General features: G+C 47.8%; 1 protein-coding gene and 1 long non-coding RNA gene across 2 annotated transcripts in view; one reads left to right on the forward strand and one right to left on the reverse strand.

Moving 5' to 3' along the window:
• The window catches only part of SRGAP3 (SLIT-ROBO Rho GTPase activating protein 3), a 244,116-nt gene extending 220,243 nt beyond the window's left edge, over positions 1-23,873 (forward strand). The window contains exons 18-22 of the mRNA XM_045861921.3: positions 1,458-1,537; positions 11,581-11,761; positions 12,963-13,112; positions 15,166-15,493; positions 18,478-23,873. Coding sequence (XP_045717877.1) covers positions 1,458-1,537; positions 11,581-11,761; positions 12,963-13,112; positions 15,166-15,493; positions 18,478-18,891 — 1,153 coding nt within the window. The 3' untranslated portion in view covers positions 18,892-23,873. The remainder of the gene's footprint in view (positions 1-1,457; positions 1,538-11,580; positions 11,762-12,962; positions 13,113-15,165; positions 15,494-18,477) is intronic.
• On the reverse strand, positions 4,145-22,638 carry LOC123833596 (uncharacterized). The gene is made up of 3 exons (XR_006788302.3): positions 22,510-22,638; positions 5,226-5,319; positions 4,145-4,318 (listed from the first exon to the last, which is right to left on the reverse strand). It is a non-coding gene; the product is annotated as an uncharacterized LOC123833596 (long non-coding RNA).
• Positions 23,874-24,757: the final 884 nt, after the last annotated feature.

The following is a 24,757-nucleotide window of genomic DNA, read 5'->3' on the forward strand; positions in this document are numbered from 1 at the left end:
TTCTTAGTCCCACTTGTATCCAATGAGAAAGGAAAACTATTAATTATATTGGAGGTATTTTCAAAGCCATAAAGGGGGATTTGGCTGAGGGTCTCACTGTAATGGACAACATTCATTCATTCATTCATTCATTCAACGAATGGACAGATTGTTGCTGAGTGTCTGTCCCAGGCCAGGCCCTGGGCAGGAGGGCAGGGATGTGACCTGAACAGGATTCATCCCTGATGCAGGGAGCTCTGGGGGAGGAGGAAACAGGCAGTTCCAGAAAAGGGGCTCCCTGAGCCAATGTAGCGAGGTCAGGAAGGGCTTCCTGGAGGAAATAATGACTTAACGGAGGCCTGTAGGATAGACTAGAGTCATCCAGGTGAAGAATGGGCAAAGAATGTTCTGGACTTGGTCCTGCAAGTAGTTGGAAAGTGGTTCTATGTGGCCACAGTGTTGCAGATGCCAAGGGAATGGTGAGGGAGGAGGCTGCACAGGCCAGCAGGAGCCAGGTTATGAAAGGTCGTAAGCCATTGTGCAGTGTCTGGACCTTATCCAGGAGGCAGTGGAGAATTTTTCATAATGAAATTCGTATCTTCTCAAATGCCATTGCAAGTGTCACCTCCTCCATGAAGCCTTCCCTGACCACCCAGTGCAGGTCCCCTCTGCTGTTCTTGTCTCTGCTCATTTGTTCCTCCATAGCACATTTCAACTTGCAGCAGTTTTATTTCCTGGCCCATGAGGGCGGAGTATGTGTCCACTTACCCATCAGTGTGTCCCTCCTACCTAGCATAGTGCCTGGCATATATCAGGACTCCATCACTGGCTCAGTTAGAAAACCGACTATGTGAATAAACCCTGGCCTCAAGAAGCTTATCATTTAGAGAGCGGCTAGTGGCTGGTGAAGTTATCGAGTGTATTAATAACGAATCTGACAGGTCTGGATTCACTCTACCTCCTCCCATGCCCATCATGGCTGCCAGCCTGCTGGTGCCACGTGGACTGGCCCAGGCTTTTGCACACAGCATCCTGAGGTAGCCCTGAGAACCCTGCTCCTTGCGAGCTTCACTCCACCTTGCTGGGCATGTCACGTCCTCTGTAAGACATGGAACCAGGTTAGATGAATGACTCACCGCACTTCCAAAGTTCCTTCCTGTTTTGGCCCGTGGTCCTTCCGAGGATAAATGCCAGGGTTTTACACTGATCTCTGGGTCATATGGAACTCCTAGGAATTGGCAGCCTGGCAAATTCCAGGGCTGGGGGAAGCTGGGGGAGGTTATTCAGGATAGCTTCCCATTGAAGGGGCTGGGAGATTAGGAGGGCCCATGGGTGGTCAGATGGATAAGATAGGACAGTGCTGGCCTGGGCCTGACCTGAGTCAAGCCCAGAGGTGGGCGGGGCTGGCACTTAAGGGAAGCTGAGGACAGCATGAGGGTACAGAACCCAATGCGTCGCCTTCTCATGTTTCCTTGCAGTGATAGTCCACACAGCGAGCCAGGGACTATCGATGAAGTTGACCACGACAATGGCACGGAGCCTCACACCAGTGATGAAGGTGAGTTAGCGGGAACCTGGGGCCAGTGAGCTTACCTGGAGTCTCTCATGCTGACTCATGCCTGCACAACGTCTGGGCTGGCCCACACAACCTCCTCCAGCTTTGCAAGTTGCCCTCCAGAATAGATGGGGGACCCAGAAAGATCTTGGAGACATGTGCACTCCCATTCGCCACACTCCTACCCGCCTGTCTCCTCCCTTTCTGTGTCCTGCCTGGCCCAAGTGCAAATCCTGAGTAACAAGAGTATGCTAAGTAGGAAGCACTCTTTGTCCTCTGTTCTGCCCCCACAAGGGATCTGTTCTGCCCCCAGCCTGTGCTAGGACTTGGGGTGCTTTGATGAAAGACACATGGGCTGTTGAGGAGCTCCCAGTCACGTTACCTGACACATTAGGAGCAGCTCCCCGTGACCCACAGAAATAATGCCGAACTACAGCTGTGTCCCCAGTGCGTGGATGCCCCAAAGATGAAGCCAGGCAGTGATGACCCAGGGAAGTCCTGGTGGGACAGAGGGAAGGTGGGCCTGGGCTTTGAGGGACTCATTGGACCCTTCCACCCCTTCTAGACAAGGAGATTAGAGTTGGGTTCATCTCTAGGGAACCTGGACCATGTAGACAAGCAATCTGGATAATATGGGCCCAACACCAATGAATCCATTAGACAGAATGGGCATGGTACCCAGGCCCAGGGTCCTTTTAAGGACCCGTGAAAATGTTTTAGTTTCTTTTAAAATGATGAGGAAAAAGGAATATGATCCAGCCTGTATTATATTCATCTTTATATCAAGTCAGTTGTAGAATATAATTTTTATTTTTCATTTTTTATTTATTTTTATTTATTTATTTGACAGAGAGAGACACAGCGAGAGAGGGAACACAAGCAGGGGGAGTGGGAGAGGGAGAAGCAGGCTTCCCGCGGAGCAGGGAGCCTGATGCGGGGCTCGATCCCAGGACCCTGGGATCCTGACCTGAGCCGAAGGCAGATGCTTAATGACTGAGCCACCCAGGCGCCCCTAGAATATAATTTTTAACTTTTTTTTAATGGAGGAAGGGACCCATGAAAGTCATAACACAATCCTGTATAGACCAAGCATAGCCCTCCTTTCTCCCTGTGATAATTTTACTTTGAAAAAATCATTATGTAGAGGTTTTCTTATGGGCTTCTATGTTTCCCTCTGGGACAGTCCTAGGCCCTGTTGGCCACCATTTTTGTCAGGAGAGCTGGTATGTAGTACTAAGGTGTAGTTTCTGGGAGCTGGTGAAAGAGCTGGTTTCAAGACTGATAGGTGGGTTTGCACTTGCTAATGGCAGATATTCCAACTCAAAGTGACCTAAGCATTAAAGACCTCAGATCATGTACCTGAAAAATCCCAGGTTGGGCATAGCTTCAGGCATGGCTGGATCCAGCTTAGTTGATCTTGTCAGGAATTTGTCTCCATCTTCTGTTCTGCTTCCCTCTGTGTTGGCTTCATACTCAGGTAGGCTATCCCTGTGTGGTGTGGTCTTTGGCAGTTCTGGGCTTTCACTGTTCTTTTGTCCAAAGTCCCCATGGAAAAGAGCTTCCTTTTCATCATGGTTCCAAGAAAGCTCCTGGGATAGAGTCTCAGGACTGCCTGGATTCACACATCCCACCAAGAACCAATCACTGTGGCCCAAGAGGGAACCCATGGGTCAGGCCTGAGTCACAGGTATGGAAGAGCAAATCTAGGAGTGATGTTCATTCAGTTTTGCCAGAATCCTCAGAGGCTCAAGTCATCCCGAGCTGAGGAAAATGTCCTGCAGAGCCTTTGTTCGGGGATGTGAAGGCTGCCTCCTTCGGCTTGTTTGTAGCGATTTGGTTTTCTCTTCCTTCTTTTCTGTCTCTTGCCCTATTACTTCCAGCTCTTCTCCTTCTCCCTTCTTGCCCTATCTGTTGCTTGCTTTATTTCCCTGTGTGTGTGTGTGTGTGTGTGTGTGTAGCTCCTTCTTGCTCTAGATCGTGCTCTCAGTCTCTCCTCTCCCATTGGGGGAAAACAGCTTGATTTTTCAGCATTCAGATTTGTTAAGACTGCTGCTGGTGGAGGCAGATGTGTGTCTGCAGGAGGGTGGGTCAGGTGCCCTCTGAGGACCCTCGCAGCCCACCTGCCTGGGGGCTGAGGTCACTGTGGGTCATCCTGCACATGCTGAGTTTCCCCACAGCTCCTCAGCCTGGGGGCTGGAAGGCTGCTGTGGGGCCCAGGACTGAGGAGGAGGAGGGACAGAGAGAACAGCTCTTGGTGGGCGCATGAGGAAACAGCCACAGGGCACACCCAGCAGGCTTCATCCCATCAAGGAAAACCCCTCATAAAATGCTGCCTCCCTCCTCTTGGAGTAGAGGCCTACAGTATCCCCAGAACAGGGTAAGTCAGAGCTTCTTGTCTGCTTCCCCAGAAGGTCCTTTCTCGATTGTTCCTTGTCAGGTTGCTGGTTTCTGAGCATGACAAAGACAGAAAGATCATCCCGGAAGGGCAACAAGCTGGCTTCAGGAGAGCCAGTTCCATGCTCCCTAAAGGTCCTCACTGTTTCCTGTGTGTTGGTGGTGGCTGCGGGGTCAGGAGCATTCATCGGAGGAAAATTAATTGCTTTTCCTAAATGTTTACCTACACGCCTGCTCCAATCAAAACAGTCACGGAAATACTGAGTTGCAGGAACAGTTGAGGAACACTAGACTCTGAGAAAGGAGACCTGGATTTGAAAGACAGGTAGAGACCTTCATGGCCCTGTGATCTTTGGGAAGCCATGTAACTTCAGACCTCAGTTTCCTTATCTGTAAAGTAAGAATGACAGCACCAAGAGAATTGTGGCCTAGGTTAAAATGAGGTGACCTATCTGAAGGAGCTTAGCCAGTGTCTGGGACAACTAGGTGGTAGGAAACATTACACTGTGTCTGCTAGAAACCCCCTAATTCTGATCAAGAGACTGAACCCGGGGATTTTTACGGATCTCACTGTTTATTGGCAGCCTAAACCTCCTGATACCTTTGTCTACTTTCCTCTAAGACATTTCATTTGGGGGATCATCAGTGTCTTTGTTTTTCTTGAAAATAGCCTTATGAACGGAGCCCAGTAAACTTCGAAGGTCAATTGGCCAGAAAACCACGACACCATGTCTTTGTAATAGATGGTTCGCCCAGTGAGTGACCATCCAAACTGGAGGAAAAACGTAGTTATCTGGCCTTTCCTTTCTCAACATATTCTGTACCTAGCTGATGCCTGCTGCCCTGCCTGGAGTCTGTTAGCACATCGTGGGTATATATCTGGAAAATTCACTTGTGCTTGTTCTTTGGTCTCCAAGATTTATAAAGAAACCATGGTTAGGCTAAGAACCCTTGATTGTCAGAACAATGCCAAGTGAAAACATTGAAGCAGCCTGTCAATAGCAGCTTTATTAATTGGAAGCTAAATGAGGACCTAGGCTGCCAGGTCAGGAAACTACTAAAATCAGTAACAGAAACATGATCATGTAGTTACAATATGTCAGTTTCCAATTATAATTGCATCACCATTCTCTCACTGATATTTTCCCGAAATTCTCCCAGTGGCCTCCCACTCCTTGCCCATCATCTATATCTGGAAAGCCATTAAGCCATTAACTCTTTGGCTACATGAGGGGTCCATAAATGGGCTTTAGGAAGTCCATTGTGAGCAACATTTTGTTTCTGTTGGAATGCGTACCTCTGAGAAGAGTCCATAGTTTTCATCAGATTGTTCCAGGCATCTACCAGCAATCAGGGTAACATTTCTATTGGCCGGCAGTTCATGATATTTCCTTTAAGAAAAAAATGTCAAGCACACAGAAAAGTGGATGGAAATTGTACAGTCATGCCCATAAACCCACCACCTAATTTCTACATGTGTTAACATTTTGTTATATTTATTTTATTGTGTATCTATCCGTCATCTTACTTTAATACATTTTTAAAAAGATTTTATTTATTTATCTGACATGTACATAGAGAGAGAGAGTGCACAAGCAGGGGCTGTTCCTGTCCCTGTCCCCTGCATTGGGCTCCTTGCTCAGCGGGAAGTCTGCTTCTCCCTCTCCCTCTGTGCTCTCTCTCTCTCTCTTGCTCTTTCTCAAGTAAATAAGTAAAATATTTAATAAATAGATAAATAAAAGTAAAAAAACAAATAGCCAAATTTTAAAATGGGCAAAGGGTCTGAAGAGATATTTCTCCAGGGAAGATATACAAATGACAAGCACATGAAAATATGCTCAGCATCATTAGTCATGAGAGAAATTCAAATTAAAACCTCAGTGAGATACCACTTCACACCCACTAGGATGGCTAGAATCAAAAAGTCAGATAATAACAAGTGTTGAGAAAGATCACATACTGCTGGTGGTAATATAAAATGGAACAGTCACTTCGTTTTTGTTTTTGTTTTTGTTTCTTAAAGATTTTATTTATTTATTTGACAGAGACACAGCGAGAGAGGGAACACAAGCAGGGGGAGTGGGAGAGGGAGAAGCAGGCTTCCTGCCAAGCAGGGAGCCCGATGCGGGGCTCGATTTCAGGACCCTGGGATCATGACCTGAGCCGAAGGCAGACGCTTAACCGACTGAGCCCCCCAGGCACCCCTGTTTTTCTATTATTGAGTTGTAAGCATTCTTTATATATTCTAGATAAAAGTTTCTTATCAGATATATGATTTGCACACATGTTCTGTGTGCTTTTCACTTTCTTGATGGTGTACTTTGAAGCACAAAAGTTTTCTAATTTTGATGATATCCAGTTCATCTATTTTTTTGTTGTTGTTGCTCATGTTTTTGGTGTTATATCTGAGAATCCTTCAGCAAATCCAAAATCATGAAGATTTACCCTACATTTTCTTCCCAGAGTTTTAAGTTTTAGGTCTTATGTCTGGCAGTCCATTTTAAGTTAATTTTTGTATATGGTGTGAGGTAAGGGTCCAACTCCCTTCCTTCTTTGTGTGTGGCTATCCAGTCATCCCACCATCATTAGTTGGAATGATTATTCTTTCCCTCATTGAATGATCTTGGCTCCCTTATAAAAAATCAGTTGACCATAGATGTAGGGGGTTATTTCTGGACTTTCAGTTCTATTCCACTGAACTATATGTCTGACCTTGTGCCAGCACCACACTGTCTTGATTACTGTTGCTTTGTAGTAAGTTTGAAATCAGGAAGTGTGAGTCCTCTAATTTTGTTCTTCTTTTTCAAGATTTTTTTTTTTTTTTGCTATTATGGGTTCTTTGCAATTCCATATGAATTTTAGAGTCAGCTTGTCAATTTCTACAGAGAAGTCAGCTAGCATTCTAATAGGGATTGTGCTGAATGTGTAGATCAATTTGGGAGTATTGCCATCTTAACAGTGTTAAGTCTTCTGATCCATGTGTGATACATCATTTCAACTCAGCCTCAGTTTCCTCATCTGTAAAATGAAGATAGTGCTACACGTGTTGTTGTGAGGATTAAATGTGATAATGTAAGTAGAACACTTAACACATAGTAAAGCCTAATTTGTTCATGCAAATAATATGGAGTGCCAACTCATCCCAGCAACTGTTCTAGAAGGGGGAAAATAGTAGATTATAAAACAAAAATCCCTGTCCTAATGGACCTCACATTTTAGTAAGAAAGATAAAAAATAAACAAGTTTTCAAACTATAAGTGCACACACACACATGCACACACACACACAAGTTCAGGTTGTGCTAAGTGCTATGAAGAAGAATAAAGCAAGAGAAAATGTTAGAGTGATTTGACAGCACTTTTGTAATCAAGGGTGGCCAAGTCCTTTGGCCTTGCTGAGGCAGAGATATTTGAGTACAGACCTGAATGAAATTAGGAAATGGCACACAAGGGTCAATAAATATTTGTTGAATGTGAATGAATGCAAACATCTGGGAGAACAGTATCCCAGGGAGAGGCAATAATAAGTGCAAAGGTCCTGTGGCAGGAAAAGGTTTGGAATGTTTTAAAAACATCAAGAAGGCTCTATGAATATTTATGTCAGAGTGTTTAGGCGTAAAGTGTACTGATGTCTGCAACTTACTTTAAAATTCACTAAAAAATAAGATGGATAGATGGATGGATGGATAGATACGTGATAAAGCTAATACAGTAAAATGTTAACAGTAGAATTTAGGTGACAGGTATATGCATGTTCACTTTCAACTTTACTTCTGTGTTTGAAAAATGTCAGAATACAGTGTTGGAAGAGAAACATTAAGAAGGCTAGTGAGGCCGTGAGGGAGGGACTGAGTGAGAGAGAGAGCAGTAGGGAGCGAAGCCCTGAGCACAGAGGGACCTCAGCAGCTGTGAGAAGACATTTGGGGTTGGCCCCAAGCACAGAGGGAAGCCTTCAGAGGGATTTCAACAAGAGAGTTGCATGATCTGATTATGATTTTAAAAGATCCCTCTGGCTGCCCTGAGGAGAAATGGCTCTACCAAACACACATGGAAGGGGGAGGCCTGGTAGAGGGACAGCGGCGGTCTGGACCAGGGCAGTGGCGGTGGAGATGGTGAGATGGGTCTGATTCAGGGACACTTCAGAGGACTTGCTGATGGCAAAGATGTGTGATGCTCAAGAGGAAGGCTTTGGCCTGAGCAAGCAGGCAGACGGTTCTATTTCCTAAGATGGGGAAGACGAAAGAATTAAGTAAGTTTGGGGAGGGGTGTGGGGGATAGTGATAAGGGGGAGAATCACATATTCTATTTCAGGTATGATAAACCCAAATAAGAGACTTCCTAATAAATGGTGGCTACGATTACTCTTTCTACCACACACACTTATGTAATAGCGTCTGCAATCACACGTGCCATCTCTCAGCCTGCAGCTCAGCTCTGCTCCTCCTCTTTTCTTCTTTTCTTCCCCTTACATTTCCCATCCCTCCTCATCCCCCCACTCCCAACTCCAGACCACCCCCAGTGACTGTGGGAGGCTCTGGAGATGCGGAAGGCAGGACCTAGACACCCAGGCAGCAACTCCTTGATGGCTGGATGGACAGATACAAGATAATGCATAAAGAATGGAGCAATAGAGTGTCAGCATAGGGAAGGTAGCTGCAGGCTAGAGAGAGCAGGGGTCATTTTCATTACTCTTTTGTTCTATTAGAATTCAATGCATTTATTATTTTTATATATGTAAATATATACATAAATATATGTATTTTTCTAGTGTCGAACATCTTTGTGCTTGCTTTAAAGTATAAATACATTAATATTCACAGTCAGTTTTCTTTTTTTTTTTTTTAAAGATTTTATTTATTTATTTGAGAGAGAGAGAATGAGAGAGAGAAAGCACATGAGAGGGAGGAGGGTCAGAGGGAGAAGCAGACTCCCCGCCGAGCAGGGAGCCTGATGCGGGACTCGATCCCGGGACTCCAGGATCATGACCTGAGCCGAAGGCAGTGGCTTAACCAACTGAGCCACCCAGGTGCCCCACAGTCAGTTTTCTACCAAGTATGGGCATCTCTTAGGGTACAGCCTTAACACAGATTAAATAAATCATAGGCATTGCTCATCCCTGCTCCCCAAAAAGTCTCTTTCTAAACCTCACTAGGTATATGGCCTTGGGAAAACCACATAAATTAAAATAAATAAAACCACATGCATTATCTTTTAATCCTCCAAAATCAACTGAGGTGTACAGAGGTTATGTGACCTGCCTAGATTTCTTGTCTGGACCTACCCCATAGGGTAAAACCACTAGAAATAATAATCTTAATCATGAGCACTACTATCAGCTGAAGACCTCATGTATATCTGTACTATGCTAAGGACTTTCATACATTATGGCTTTTAAAAATCTATTAAAGTCTAGGGCGCCTGGGTGGCTCAATTGGTTAAACAACTGCTTTCAGCTCAGGTCATGATCCTGGAGTCCCAGGATCAAGTCCTGCCTTGGGCTCCCTGCTCAGCGGGGAGTCTGCTTCTCCCTCTGACCTCTCCCCTCTCATGCTCTCTTCTCTCTCTCTCTAATAAATCTTTTAAAAAATCTATTAAAGTCTAGTATATTTCTTTTTTAATTGAGATATAATTGACATATAAAATGTTAGTTTCAGGTGGATAACATAACAATTCGATACTCGTATTGCAAAGTGATCACCACTGTGAGTCTAGGTAACATACATCCATACACTGAAGTTTGCATGTAGTCACCATTCATAGTTACAAATTTTCTTTTCTTGTGATGAAAACTTTTAAGATCTACTCTCTTAGCAACTTCCAATGCAATGCAGTATTACTAGCTATAGTCATCATGCTGTACATTCCATCACCAGAACATATTTATTTTAGAACTGGAAGTTTGTGCCTTTTGACCACCTTTACCCATTTTGCCCACTCCTTACCCCCTGCCTCTAGCAACCACCAGTCTGTTCTCTGTATCTGAGAGTTTGGTTTCTTTTCGTTTTTAGATTCCACGTATAAGCAAGATCATACAGTATTTGTCTTTCTCTGTCTGACTTATTTCACTTAGCATAATGCCCTCAAGGTCCATCCATGTTGCTTCAAATAGAAGATTTTCCTTAATTTTTATGGCTGAATAATACTCCACTGTATCTATATACCATGTATACACTGTATCTGTATACATTTTCTTCATCCATTTATCCATCTATCTTTTCAAGTTAGTGTTTTTGTTTCCTGTGGAGAAATACCCAGCAGTGGAATTATTGAACCATAAGGTAGTTCTATTTTTAATTTTTTGATGAACCTCCATACTGTTTTCCACAGTGGCTGCACCAGCTTGCATTCCCACCAACAGTGTAAGAGGGCTCCCTTTTCTCTACATCCTCACCAACTCCTGTTATTTCTTGTTGTTGTTGTTTTATAGTAGCCATTCTGACAGGTGTGAGGTGCTATCTCATGGTGGTTGTGATTTGCATCTCCCTGATGATGAGTGATAGTGAGCACTTTTTCATGTGTGTATTGGCCATCTGGATGTCTTCCCACATGCATTATCTTTTAATCCTCCAAAATCAACTGAGGTGTACAAAGGTTATGTGACCTGCCTGAGGTGATGGAGCTGGGCTGTAGGAGTGCCTCAGGGGCAAGAGCCCTAGCCTCATTGCTTAATCCAGTCAGGGCTTGTCACTAACCAGTGAAGAATAAAGGTTTGATTGGTAAATGTGTGTGTGCAAAGAGATAAGCTTGAGTTGTGACCCCAGTAAGAATTGTCTCTCCCCCCACATTGGGTCCATGGATGAATGTGTTATTCAGCTCAGGCTGCCAGAACAGAACTGGGTGGCTTAAACAACAGAAATTTATTTCCTCATAGCTCTGGAGGCTAGAAGTCCAAGATCAAGGTGCTGTCAGGGCTGGTTTCTGGTGAAGCGTCTCCTCCTGGCTTGTAGAAAGCTGCCTTCTCACTGTGTCCTCACACGACCTTTCCTCTGTGTACATTCACAGAGAAAAAGCGAGATCTCTGGTATCTCTTCCTCTTCATAGAGGGACCCCAGTCCTGTCAGATTAGGGCCCTACCCTAATTACTCACTTTAACCTCAATTACTCCTAAACACTCGTCTCCAAATACCATCACATTGGGAGTTAGGACTTAAGCATATGGATTTGGGAGTGGGGGGACACCATAACAGTCCATTACAATGAGCTCTGAAGAGTTCTGGAAGCCCTTAAAAATTGTGTACAGCATCTTTGCATGGATGGGAGTCCACATACACCCAAAAGATAAGAACCACTAAAAGTATTACAGGTAGACAAAGAGAGAAAGAGTTTATGGACAAATAGAAATGGAACTTGTATCGAGAGGTAGAAGAAAGAGAAATTTCTTAAGATATTATTTTAATTAGTGTTAGAAAGTGGAAAACAAGAGGGGTAGTGGAAAATAAGGATATGGTATGTCAGAAGTTAGATGGCCTGCCTGAGGCCGCAGCATGGGGAACAGATCTGAGCTAGAACCTGGTGTCCTGAGCCCCCAGCCCACCCTGTTTCCACCGGCCTGCTGTCTGTGCTGCCCCTGCAGAAGCCAAGGCCATCTGAGCAAGGCTCCTGGCTGCCATCCTACTCACTTCATGGCTGTTCTTTCCCTTGCTTTCCTTCTAGAAGTGGAGCAGATCGAGGCCATCGCCAAGTTTGACTACGTGGGGCGGTCCCCACGTGAGCTGTCCTTCAAGAAGGGGGCCTCGCTGCTTCTGTACCACCGCGCCTCAGAGGATTGGTGGGAGGGTCGTCACAATGGCGTGGACGGACTCATCCCACATCAGTACATAGTCGTACAGGACATGTGAGTGGGAATCCAGACCTTCTGTGAAGAATGCCATAATCGATTAGTGATGTCTTGAATGGGCACAGGAATAGAAGTGCTGGGCTATATGCGAACCATTTGCTCTCACTGGTATGATACGCTTGGTCTTTTGTAAGAATGGATTAAATCTAACTTCCCCTTAAATGGTGATCCACTTAACAAATAAGCAAACTGGTCATCCTTTAGCGCACACAGAGGTAGCATTTGGTGCCTTTGACTCACCATCCTGGTCCACCTGGCATTCATCACCTGCCCTGGTTCTCAGCATCCAGTGGATCTGGCCATATTTCTCTACCCTCCTGGGCCTTCCCTATACTCAGCGGCCAGCCCACCGTCCCCTTCACTGCCCACCAGTCTCTATCCCCCAGGTGGCTCGCTCAGAGGATGCACAGAAACAGTCATCCCCTCATTTCCAGTTAGCGGGATACTGTTATTTTTTTTAATATTGTTTTTTTTTTTAGAAAGAAAGGCCTGCATCCCAAATACCTAGCCCTACCCGAAGATCCAGAAAGTCTACACCTTCTCTTCTTTGAAAGCCACGCACTCCTTCTGAGTCAGGCTCAGGTGGAACTGATTTATCAAGGAAGCAACCACCATACTGGCTCCCAAGGGAAAGCATAAGCTTTGATGGCAGAGGAGATGGTGTGAAACCAGAGAAAAGGCCAAGGCCAGGCAGACAACAAGAGAAATGCCAGTGGAGGAACCTTGGCAGCCACCTCACAATTATCCAAAACCCTGGGTCGGGAGGGATGGAGGCATTTTTCTTCCTCCCTTGCTTAGCCCTAAACTGCTTCTCGGGACCCCGCATGGAGACTCAGCTCTCAGTGCTCAGCTTTTAGGCTCCTCCCCTCATTACTCCAGCACTCTCTCCAGCGTTTAGCTTGTCCTAGCTTGGAGCAGCCCGGGAGAGAAAAACCTAGAGGAGGGGAGAGGAGAAGGTAGGCCTGGGGCAGAGGGGGGGCTGGTCTCCCACCCGAGACAGTAACTTAGGAGAGAGCGAGCCAGTGGGCGTGTGTGTGATGCTAAGGTGCAGAGTGGGAAGTGCCTCATCCCGAGGATGGGCATAAGTTAACCATAAGGTGTGTGTGGATCCACCCTTCAGACAGGTCTCCAGGAGCCCTGCACATCCAGGGCTCTCTGGAGCAAAGCACTGCCGATTCACATCTGTCCTTCTCCCCAGGGATGATGCCTTCTCCGACAGCCTGAGCCAGAAGGCTGACAGCGAGGCCAGCAGTGGGCCACTGCTGGATGACAAGGCCTCCTCCAAAAACGACCTCCAGTCGCCCACGGAGCACATCTCGGATTACGGCTTTGGGGGGGTGATGGGCCGGTAGGAAATGCGGATTCATTTTTTCCTGCTAGTGCCATGCCCAGCTCTGTCTGATTTGGGAGAGGCAGGGGGGCAGAGGGGAGGGAGGGAGGCTATTGTAGCCCCTTGTTCCCTGCAGGATGTGATATCAGACACACTGGGGGCTGGGGGGCTCCTGGCTGGAACTGGCCCCAGAATGCCAGGCATAAAAGGGTCCAGCTTGGAGTTGAGGTGTGGAGAAGGAAAAAAGACATATATTGGCAAATCAATGCTTTTTATGTAAAATAGTAATAATAAATGGGGAGAAAGAGAGAGTTATAAACTGACAAGTATTTTTCCTACCTCTCTCCAGTTCTTATACCTCCTCCCCATTTTCTGTTGAAGACCTAAGTTGTTATATTTAAAAATGTAAGGCTTACTACTCCCTGAAGTGCACTACACACAGAAATCTCACACCCACACCTGTGGTGGGGGAAATTGACACTCGACTCCACCCACTGATTTGGTGGGAGCACATTTGCCAATTTCTTCCCTCCCGGTGTGTGGGCTGGGCTGTCATGTGACCTTCCTGCCAGGCAAGGAGCTGTGCTTGTCATTCTGCATGCCTGTATAGTCCAAAGAATGTGGTCGTTAAAAAAATTTAAGAAAAAGAAGAAAAGAGAAGTTGACAGTTTCTTGCTGCTTTCTTAATCAGATTCTCAAAATGTCATATTCTTCGTTTTTTTTGGCGGAGCGGTCATGGGATCAGCTTCCACATATGGGTACTTGGAGATAGAGCCAGAGATACAGTCGCAATAGGAACATATGTTTATGAATTTACTTTGGCAGAAGTTTCCGTGCCTCCTTTCAGTATATTCTGTTCAGTTCAGCTAACGGCTCAGGCAGTGTGATAGGTAAAGGAATTGGGGGCAAAATGGAAGTCTGGGGTAGATAGAAGACAAAGCCATGGTTCCTTGAATCCTAGGAGGGCCATATCTTCTCCTGCCTTGCTCTTCCTCTCCCTCTTCCCTCCCTCCTGTACTTTATTCTGGTTCTTTTCTTTCTCAATATTTCATACTTCTCTCCAACACCTATGCTTTGGTCCTGTTGGGGTACCCACAGGCAGTGCTTAGCTTGGCTGGTGGCTCTTGGATCTGAAGTGCTGCTGACCACGTTGAACTTAGCCCTTCAGTCACAGTCTGTTCCAACAGTCTGCCCCTTCTTCCCACCTCCTTGCCACTTCCAGCCTCCCCTCCCTTCAAATCTTGACCTCCCTAGGATGTAGCAAAATCACCTGCGGGTGGAGCCTTTTATCTTCAGAGTGCTTTCACACCCACCAAAGCTCCCTGGAAAGTGGGCAAGGAATATTATACCCACTTACCAGAAATGGGTCTGAAAGAGGACACAGGAAAGCCATCCCTCCTAATAGATACTCTAGTCCCCTTTTCACTCTGACAGAGCCTCCCTAAAGAGTGAAAGGTGGCCAGATGCATGGAAGGCATGTTGAGTGATGCAGTTTTTACTCCTGATGACTAGTTTTCCAAGATCTGGAAAAGCCCCATAGAAATAGCCCTTTGCTGAGAAGATTGGGGGTGGGTGACAACATGGGATGGTGTCCAGTTCCCCGGGACTCCCTCCTGTGCTTGCAGGGAGCTGGTGACTTTTTGGTACAGTCAAGCCTCAATGCTTCAGACCAATTAAGAAGCCCTTCAGAATCATGGAAATGCCTGAACCACATAAGAACATATCATGAGCCCAACTAACCATCACTAAAGCGTTCCCAGGTTGAAATTCTCCTACCCTTGACTTGACATGTAGACAAGATTCATTGTGTAATTAGTAGCACCACCGTCTGCAGTTTGGAAAGCAGAATGCTTCCGATTCCTTCGTTTGTGCAGATTAAACCGGCCCCTTGCCATGGAGTTACATGCTCAGCCTGTGCTTTCATTGAGCAATTGAGTTTGGCTGAATGAGGCTTTACTATACCTGTCTCTTAGACTAGTGTGTAGTGTGTGGCCTGGGGTTAGCTGATCCGTTCTGAGACTTGCCAGGGTTGACCTCTGCCCCATGCCCCCGCCCCCTGGCTCCTTTGCAGAGTGCGGTTACGATCTGACGGAGCGGCCATCCCCAGGCGCCGAAGCGGGGGCGACACCCACAGCCCACCCCGGGGCCTGGGCCCCAGCATAGACACGCCGCCCCGGGCCGCCGCCTGCCCCAGCAGCCCCCACAAAATCCCCCTCACCCGGGGGAGGATCGAGAGCCCTGAGAAGCGGAGGATGGCGACATTTGGGAGTGCTGGCAGCATCAACTACCCTGACAAGAAGGCTCTCTCGGAAGGGCACTCGATGAGGTCAACATGCGGCTCCACCAGGCACAGCAGCCTGGGGGACCACAAGTCCCTGGAGGCTGAGGCCCTGGCAGAAGTAAGGGCTAGTGGGAAGGCAGGCTGGGCCAGCTGAGAACCCCAGAGGGGCGGCCGGGTGGGAGCCTGCGGACTGGGGAGCCACTTTGCCCTTTACACCAGGCTCAAGGTTAAGCTAGAACCCAAGGCAGATAGCAAGCTGGCTTCCTGTCCCCCTGCTGGCCTCCCCATGGGAGCGGAAGCTGGGGGGGAGTGCAGCTGCTGGCTAGGGATTCTGTAAAAACCGAAGAACTCCAGTCTCCAGGGCGGAGGGGGGATGCCTGCCCTGGGGGCAGGCCGGATGAGAGGGATGTGGTCATGGCAGGTGTCTGTCTCCACAAGATGGCACAGTTGAGTTATTCATTCATTCATTCGTTCATTCATTTGTCTGATCATTCATTCATCTGTTCATTCATTCGTTCCTTTATTGACAAATATCGATTGATCCGCTGTTGTGTGCCAGTCACTGCACTAGGCTCTGACAGTACAGTGATGACCTAAAATGGCCCCAGACCCTGCCCCTGCCGTCCATCTTCCCTGAGCGCCTTTCTGCAGCGCCACTCTGCAGATTGCTGCATTACCTCTCAGACTAATGCAAGGCTCACGCCTAAACCACTCAGCTGCTCTTTCTCTGAGCTTTCTGTCTTTCTGACTCACACTCTGCCAGGGTGGAGTGGTGGGGAGGGTGGTAGAGGGGTAATCATTGCCTTTATTTTTTACAGTTTTACCTTTCAGTTCATGCTGGAGCATTGCAGAGAGAGCAGTGAAGTCCACTGGGGACTTCATCTAAGCGGAACGGGAAATGGAAAGCAGGCATTATCACTGCCGGGCTGGGATATAGTAAAGATGGGGAGAGGATTGCCATCTCTCCGCTCATATAGAAGGTCCCCCAACAGCTAATCCTTTGGATAAAAGCACAAAAATCGCATTCTTAAAGTAGCTTGTGTTCTGGGCAAGGGATCAAATGTCATGAAGAAGCATAAAAGCTACTATTCACCGTTGACCAGACATCCCATAGTCTCTTAACAAAGCAAAAGGGATAGGCAGGGACTCTGCCTGTGCTAGATTGGAGCCTGTTGTGGGGGCTCAGGGCAGGCAGGAGGCCGCCTGTGGGCTGGGGAGGAGAGAGAGTAAAGGAGGCCACGGCTGCGGAAAGGGGCCGGCAGGACATCTCCAGGCTCCAACTGCATCAGCGTGACCAGACTTGCAGTTTTTCTGGGTTTGCCTCAGGGCAGAAAAGCAAATGTGTCTTAAGAGTGCTCACGGTCACTGGAGGTTGTGCACCACGCCTTCTAGTAGCGGTTTTAAGCAATATCCCCTGTTGTCCCCTCAGTGGCCGGGTCGCTTGGGCTGTGGCCTAGCTCAGCCTGAGAGGCTCCCTGTGCCCCATTTGTATGGAGGCATCCCTGTAATAGCTGTGTGAGCCAGGGGCTCTGGCTAAAGGGAGTGTGAAACCACTGCCTGGCAGTTCACAAAGCTCCATCACATCCATTATCTCATCCCATCTTCACCAGAGAAGCAAAGCATGGGGCAGAGGGCCTGAGACGTGTCCAAGGTTACACAGCCAGCAAATGGCAGAGGAGTCTTTCCACTGAAAAATCCAGGCCTTTTGCCATAGCCCAGGGCTCCTGGTTTGAATGCTGACTTCCAGCTGCAGCGCCCCCTTCCGGCTTGAGGAGGAACAGAAGCCCTGGGAAGGTGGAATGATGAGCCCCCACCCAGGCTGACCTGATGGGCCCCGCTGCTCCCGGGTCCTGGACTGCCTTAATGGCTCTCTCTGTCATCCAAAATGCTCTCATTACTGGTGAGCTCTTAATCTCCAGGAGTTGCATAGGCAAATGAGAGGTTTTGTTGCTTTTTAAAATTTACATTTTTTAAAAAGCAAACTTTTCTGATTACAATACAGAGAAGAAAGTGACAGTCGCATTTTTCTGGTGTGAACTTTGTGGACATTCTAATATATTCTAATATATAACCACCAAGGAATTTTTCTATGGGCAAGGATTTTTTTTTTAACAATAATGGTGGAGTGCTTTGCAGGCTCAGTCAGAAGAACGTACAACTCTTGATCTCCAGGTTGAGATCTGATTACAATACAGAGAAGAAAGTGACAGTCGCATTATTCTGGTGTGAACTTTGTGGACATTCTAATATATAACCACCAAGGAATTTTTCTATGGGCAAGGATTTTTTTTTAAATAATAATGGTGGAGTGCTTTGCAGGCTCAGTCAGAAGAACGTACAACTCTTGATCTCCAGGTTGAGTTCGAGCCCCACATTGGGGGTAGAGATTACTTAAATAAATAAATAATTTTTAAAAAATAACAATAACGGCTAGGGGCCTGGGCTCTAGGTTGAGACTTGGGCTATGTTACTAACTAGCTGTGTGACCTTGGGCAAGTTACTTAACCAGGCTGAGCTTCCATTTTCTCACGTGTGAAATGAGCATAATGGTAGTTCCTACTTTATAAGTGTGAGGATTAAATGAGCTACGAAAGGAAAGGGCTTGGATTGGTGCTCTCTTATTACCATTGTTACTGCCATTATTATTTGTGAGTGCCTACTATGTGTCAGGGGCCATGGGAACCTCTTCACAGGGACCATATCATTTAACACACTCATCAGCCCCCTGAGGTCGTGTTCTCATGATCTGTGTTCACCAATGAGGATTCTGAGGCTCAGAGAGGTGAGGTAACTTGTCCAAAGTGACATAGCAAGGAAGTGGCAGAGTCAGGATTCGAACCCATGCCTGTCTGATTCCAGAGCCGACCTTCTCGACCAGTAGTCCGCCCTCATTGCAGTCTGCTACCTGTGCAGGCAAGTGTGCAGGTGGTGCCCACACGGATTCCCTCAGTTGGTCGTAGGACACCCTGGAGATTTCATCTCCATCCCAGGCATGAGGCTCGTGTGCCTCTGTACGAAGCCCATAGGCCGATTAGCAGCTGGGGCAGGCCTGGAGGCCAGGCCTCCGGCCCCTGTGCTGACCAGAGCTCTTTCTGTGGGCAGGACATCGAGAAGACCATGAGCACGGCTCTGCACGAGTTGCGGGAACTCGAGAGACAGAACACGGTCAAGCAGGCGCCAGATGTGGTGCTGGACACCCTGGAGCCCCTGAAGAACCCGCCGGGCCCCATCAGCTCCGAGCCCGCCAGCCCCCTGCACACCATCGTCATCCGCGACCCGGACGCCGCCATGCGCCGCAGCAGCAGCTCGTCCACCGAGATGATGACCACGTTCAAGCCCGCCCTGTCGGCGCGTCTGGCCGGCGCGCAGCTGCGCCCGCCCCCCATGCGGCCCGTGCGGCCCGTGGTGCAGCATCGCTCCAGCAGCAGCAGCAGCTCGGGCGTGGGCAGCCCGGCCGTGACGCCCACCGAGAAGATGTTCCCCAACAGCTCCGCGGACAAGTCGGGCACCATGTGACCTACAGCACGGGGCGGCGCCGCCACGGCTGAGGGGGGCCTCTCTGACCTCCGCGGCCTTGCCACGGGCTCCTGGCCTTGGCGGGCAGGGACCAGAAGGTCGCCTGGAAGCGCGTCTGTGCAGCGCCAGGCCCGGGCGCTGGCCGCAGCTGGTATTCAGCCATGTGAATCCCACAGACCTCCCGTGTGCGAGCAGGCCCCCCGGGCGGGGGGGGGGCGGAGAGGCGGGAGGGCAGGAGGCCCCACTAGAGCATCTCCTCAGCTTGGGCCAAAATGTTCGACGGCTTCCCCGCCTATGGTCACTGGAAAATTATTCTCTCGACATTCTCTCTGCATACATAAATATGTGTGTATATATATGTGTGCATATATACACACATACATGTATGTGTCGGTGTGTGTATATATATATATTTATGCATCTATATACATATACTAGATCTGGACACACGACTAAATGTATATAGGATCTCCTTTTTTCTTTTTATGAAACTTAGATTTACCTCAGACCCATGCCACCAAACACCTCCTGCTGAGTTACTTGGTGGGACTTACAGGGACCTTTCTGGGAGAATTTAGAGGCCTCAGTGACTTCGAACGAAGCAATACACCACTAACCTGCAGAAAAACACACAATAGTCTCCCACTGTCTCCAGAAGTCGTGGCCTTCCAGAACAGTCTGCCCCTAACGGAAGGGTGGGGCAGGCGGTACCCCCAAGCAGGCTGCTCCTAGAGGTGGGGAACCCTTCACAGAACACCCCCCGCCCCGTCCACCCCAGAGACCCTGCCTTTCCACCCTGAGGCCGAGGGCCAACTGTACCCCCGAAGGCACGGGAGGATGTTGGCGAGATGGCCCCTGACCACAGCATCCTTGTGTTTGTATGTAGAAAAAGGGGGTAGTGAGAACCTAAGCCCCATCGTAGCACAGTGTTCTGTGTGGTTGGGAAAAAGGAAAAACAAAAACAGTGGTGTGGAACACTTCAAAACCTAGACACGCTGTAGGAATAAATCTGTGGTAACTATAGAGGTTTAACTTATACCATTTTCAAAATATTTAATTTTTTCTTTTCTTCTTTCTACTAATTATACTGTGTCAGATCTGGAACTAAACAGGCAAGGAGGCTTTCAGTCATGTCATTTTAATTTAAAATCAGTCCGTGACCCACTTTGGCTGGTGCCCTCCTGCATGAGGCCCAGGAGCCTCTCAGTAGGGGCCAGAGGGGGGCCATCCTTGGCACTTTCCGTCCCAGAAAACACTCCAGTTGAGTTTATGCAGGTGAAATGGCTTCCCTCTCTCCCTTCCCTTCCCTTCTCAACCCGTCCCCCCCCCCCCACGCTCCCCCCACCACCTCCAGAGCATTTAATGTAATTGCAAATATGGTGATAGAACTGAGGTGAGTGACTTTTAGGAATTAGGAGCTAGACTTCTCCCTCTCAGCTGGGAAAAGGCCTTCTGGATCACTCTTGTTCCATTTTACTTCCTCTTTTGATCTTTTCATTTTCCAGAGATAGGCTGTTTCTGGCTAATGGAACACAGGTGGATCAGATCCTATGGGGACCACTTTTATTCATCCCCTCATTCCAAGCCAAGGGTCTCCTTACTGTTCTCAAGCTTTCTCTCTTTCTCCCGAGGCCTCTGAGTGTATCTCCATGGCTGTGGTTTGGAGTCAAAAGTCCTGTGTTTGCGTCCCAGCCCCCACCCCATAGGAGCTGTGGAACTTTGGGCATGTCACTCCACCTCATTGAGCCCCAGTTTCCTGCTCCATAAAATGAAGGTAACAAAGGTAAAATGTAAATGAGCAAGTTCTGTAAGCTGGAAAGCACTGTGCCAACACGATTGCTCTTTTTATTATCATTAGTAAGGTAAGTCTTTTAGATCAAAACCCATCCAGGATCTTCCTTTTGAAGTCTTCTAATGGCATTTGAGAACTGGGCAGTGGAATTTTCCTAACAGTTTCTTAAGAGCCCTGAAGCACAGCCCTACAGAGATACTACCTATTGATGCTTGAAATTCTGTCATTACCATTTCACCCCACTGGATTAAGTTTTCCCATCTCTTCTGGTCCTCCATAAAAAGGTAAATACGCCCCAGGGGGAGGGGCCTATTAAATCACTAATGCCTGGGTGTGTAGGAGTGCTAAGCTGTTCTGCCTTGTCGGAGGGATTGGCAGTTTGCACACTCGGTGGAAAAATCGAGAAAGGGCACAAAGAGTGCCAGAGAGAGGTCAATGACAAACTTTCCTTGTTTAGCCTAAAACGAACCATTCTGTTTGAGCTCCCGGAAATGAAAGAGCCTCAGAACCAGTTAGGAGCCCCTCTGTCTTTGAGCAGATGACGACATCCCCATTTTACAGCTTAAAAAAGAAAGCAAGGCCTTGGGATGTGCTGTGACGTGCCCAAGATTTAATGGATGGCCGAGAGCAAGGGCTGTGTCAGACGTTTACCTGCAAGGACACAAGGACTGTGTCCAGCCAGGACACAGGCTTCTCATTTCTACCCCAGAGATACCCCCAGACCTTAAATGCAGTAGCCTCCTGTGTCACATTCTTTGCCATGACTACCAGATGAAAAGCGAAAATCTGAGTTGACAAATCTGTTGCCTGATACATAGAACACCAGTCAGACCGTGTGGGTTTTCCCATGAATTGACTGCATTTTTCCCTACTGAAAATGGATCTGCCCTTAACCAAATTACCTGAAGGCAGAGCCTTAGCTGTTTTTTTTTAAGCACCTATTTTTCCACTGGGAAACGGCTGATGAGTTCACATTTAGGGAAGCCCTACTCATCCAGCCCCAGATCTGACCCTTGACGCAGAACCAAATGGAAAAATCCTTTCCTGCACTCCCCCCGCACTCCCTCATCTGGCCACTATGCATGTCTCCACCACCCTCCACACGCATCCTGTCCCATCCACGGTCACTGAGCATTGGCATTCTCTTCCTGACTCCTGCCTGTGTTAGTCCACTATATATTGCTGTATTTGCTTAAATGCTGGAAAGTAACTGTTAAAATGTGAAACTGTAATTTTTAAAAAGGCTACGATTAAATTATAGCCAATGCCACTCACCAAATCTTTGCACCTAGTAGATAGATCAATGTAAAAAAACAAATACCAGAAACCTAACTGTACAGTGAGTGTGGGGGAAATGTAGTAAACCTAGTTAGTAGTCCTCAATATAACCAATTGTACAAGGGGGAGTGGTGTTTACCTACTTGTTCATCGCCATTACTGAGAGCTATACTGATCAGTTCATTGATAACGGGCATTTTATTTTTTTTCTTCACAGAATGATTTCTTTTCTTAACCTTCGACTTACCCTGAGGTCAAGCCTTTTGTCTTTATGTGTAACCGATGTTTAGTCTGTTTTAGGAATGAACCAGCAAGATGTTCATTTAAAACTGACCAAAGACAATTCATTCCTGGTCTAGTTTCCTGGGCCCTGGGGCCCAGCCGCCGCTAAAGACCTTTCTCCGATAAAATTGAGAACAAGCCGTGCTTCCTACCCCACTCTCCCTCTCTCCCTTTATTCCCCTTTCCTCTTAAAGAGCTGCTCTGAGCTGTGGGATTCTATGAAAACTTCTTGCCTTTCCTTGTTTTCAGTGCTAACGATTTCTCACCTTGAAGCGCCTTTTGAACCCCGGACAGAGCACACAACTGGAGGGAATTGTAAGCTTGGGAATTAGACTTGGGAGTCTTTTCTCTGAGGTCACCAGGCCAAGAGGCAGGGGAGAAGTGGATTCCCAAGGGATGAAAGGTTTCTATTCAACGAAGAAATCCGAGTGGGAAGAGACGCAGGGAAACGGGGCCAGCGTTTGGCGCCCGGCTGGAAGTAGCAGCTCAGAGATCTGCCTTATAAACACTTCAGAACTGGGTTGTGGTACACAAAGGGGAGCCAGTGAGGGGAAGGGCCTTTACGTGGGGCCGGCTTCTCTGCTGGAGTCCCTTGGAGTGCCTTGTTGGGTATACTTTTCTCATTCAGGAGGCACGGATGCAGAGGACTTCTGGGGCCTGGTTGCTCCTTAGCACTCAGCACACGTCCGCGGCCGATGGAAAACCACAAGGACTAATGTGATGGTTCTTTCTCTCAGTCTTTCTATTCCTAACTTTTCACACGTCCAGATGGTTCCACACTTGAGCAAATGCCTCATTCTCCTGAGAATCCCAGAAAGAAGAATGGCTGGCTCCCAACCCTGGCAGGGGACCCTTGTGGGGCTCGGGAGGACGGGCGGGGAGGACAAGGCAGGAAGGGGTGAGCGAGGTGTTGCTTAGCTGATTTTCTGCTATGCAGAGCTAATGCTGACGTTTCATGTCAACTTCCCCGGTTCTCTGGGGCCTCCTCTCTTCGGAGCAGCCGTGGAGAGAAATCCCCACATACCCAAAGCCGCCCTGGGGGAGCCGAGAGAAGGGACATCGCTGCCGTGCCGGACTCCTCCTGGCTTCTCTGAGGTCGGTCTGCCAAGCGTCCCACTGTCCCATCCTCTGGGACTGGCCGAATGGCCACCGCTGCCCCTTGCCGACACCTCCTTCCTGTGTGAACTGTCCCAGGCAAATAACAAAGCTGTTCCTTGAACCAGAGCAACCAGAGTGCACTTGGCCTTCCTTAGACGGAAGTAGATTCTGGCTAGAGTTCCGGCCCAGACTCTAGTTCCGGGCAGTGTGACTGTTTACACGGTTTGGCAATAGATTTGGTTCTGATTGCTTCAGAGTGGCTGGTCAATTTAGTTTCTTTTGGTTTCCTTCCTCCCCAGACTGTGTCAGGAAAAAAAAAAAAACCCACGAAAACAACCCTAGGAAATTGCTGGTTGCCTGTCCCCATGTGATGATAAGTGTCGCCCTCTTCCGGATATCGTTTCTCTACCTTAACAACCAAACGCCCGTCCTATAGAGTGTCTGACTGGATCCTCTGTTGCGTATTCTGATGGTGCCTGCTGGTTTGACGTGGAGCTATCCTGTGAAATAAAACAGCTTAACTTTTCTCAAACATGCTCCTGTGGCTTTTTGGAAGGGTGAGGTGGCACGTGGGGGATGGGGAGGTCCCAAAGGGGTGTTTCTGTGTGCTTCCTCCAGGAACCGTCCCTGAAATCTCCTTTAGCTCAGATCCAAGGAGGGGAAGGCCAAGGTTCCAAGGAGGACTGCTTCAACAGTAGAGCTAATTGAAAAAAGGTAACGGGGCGCCTGGGTGGCTCAGTCGTTAAGCGTCTGCCTTCGGCTCAGGTCATGATCCCAGGGTCCTGGGATCGAGCCCCGCATCGGGCTCCCTGCTCAGCGGGAAGCCTGCTTCTCCCTCTCCCACTCCCCCTGCTTGTGTTCCCTCTCTCACTGTGTCTCTCTCTGTCAAATAAATAAATAAAATCCTTAAAAAAAGAAAGAAAAAGGTAACTGTGGGAAGGTGGAGCTGGAAACGTCAAAGAAGGGGAAATGGGAGAAGGAGTGGTCATCTGCAAGAGTGCCTTCAGAAGTTTCAGACAGGTCACCAGAGGCCACAGGATCCTGAGTTCCCTGTGAAGGCATATGCAACATTTTAGCATTTGTGTCTTCACACATGTGATACTGCCCCTTGGATTTTTTTTATTTTAAATCTGTGTGTGTGTGTGTGTGTGTTTGTGAAGTGTTTATTGATCACTTATTTCTGTCCCAGGCACTAGATTAAAGCCCTTTACATGCATTTTCTCATCAAATTCTCATAATGGTTATTGAAGGTAAGTACCCTTCTTAAATCCCATTCTGCAGATGGGGAAACTGAGGCTCTAAGAGGTTAGGTGGCTCACCCAAGGCTAGGCTAGGAAGCGAAGGAGCCCAATCTGAACCCAGAGCCATGCTCTCTGCAAGTTTGTTGTACTGCCTGTCATCGAGCACGTCCATTAC

The sequence above is a fragment of the Mirounga angustirostris genome, unplaced genomic scaffold (assembly GCF_029215605.1).
Source record: "Mirounga angustirostris isolate CCGP_5_RB_7025 unplaced genomic scaffold, mMirAng1.0.hap1 SCAF_1, whole genome shotgun sequence".
NCBI lineage: Eukaryota > Metazoa > Chordata > Mammalia > Carnivora > Phocidae > Mirounga > Mirounga angustirostris.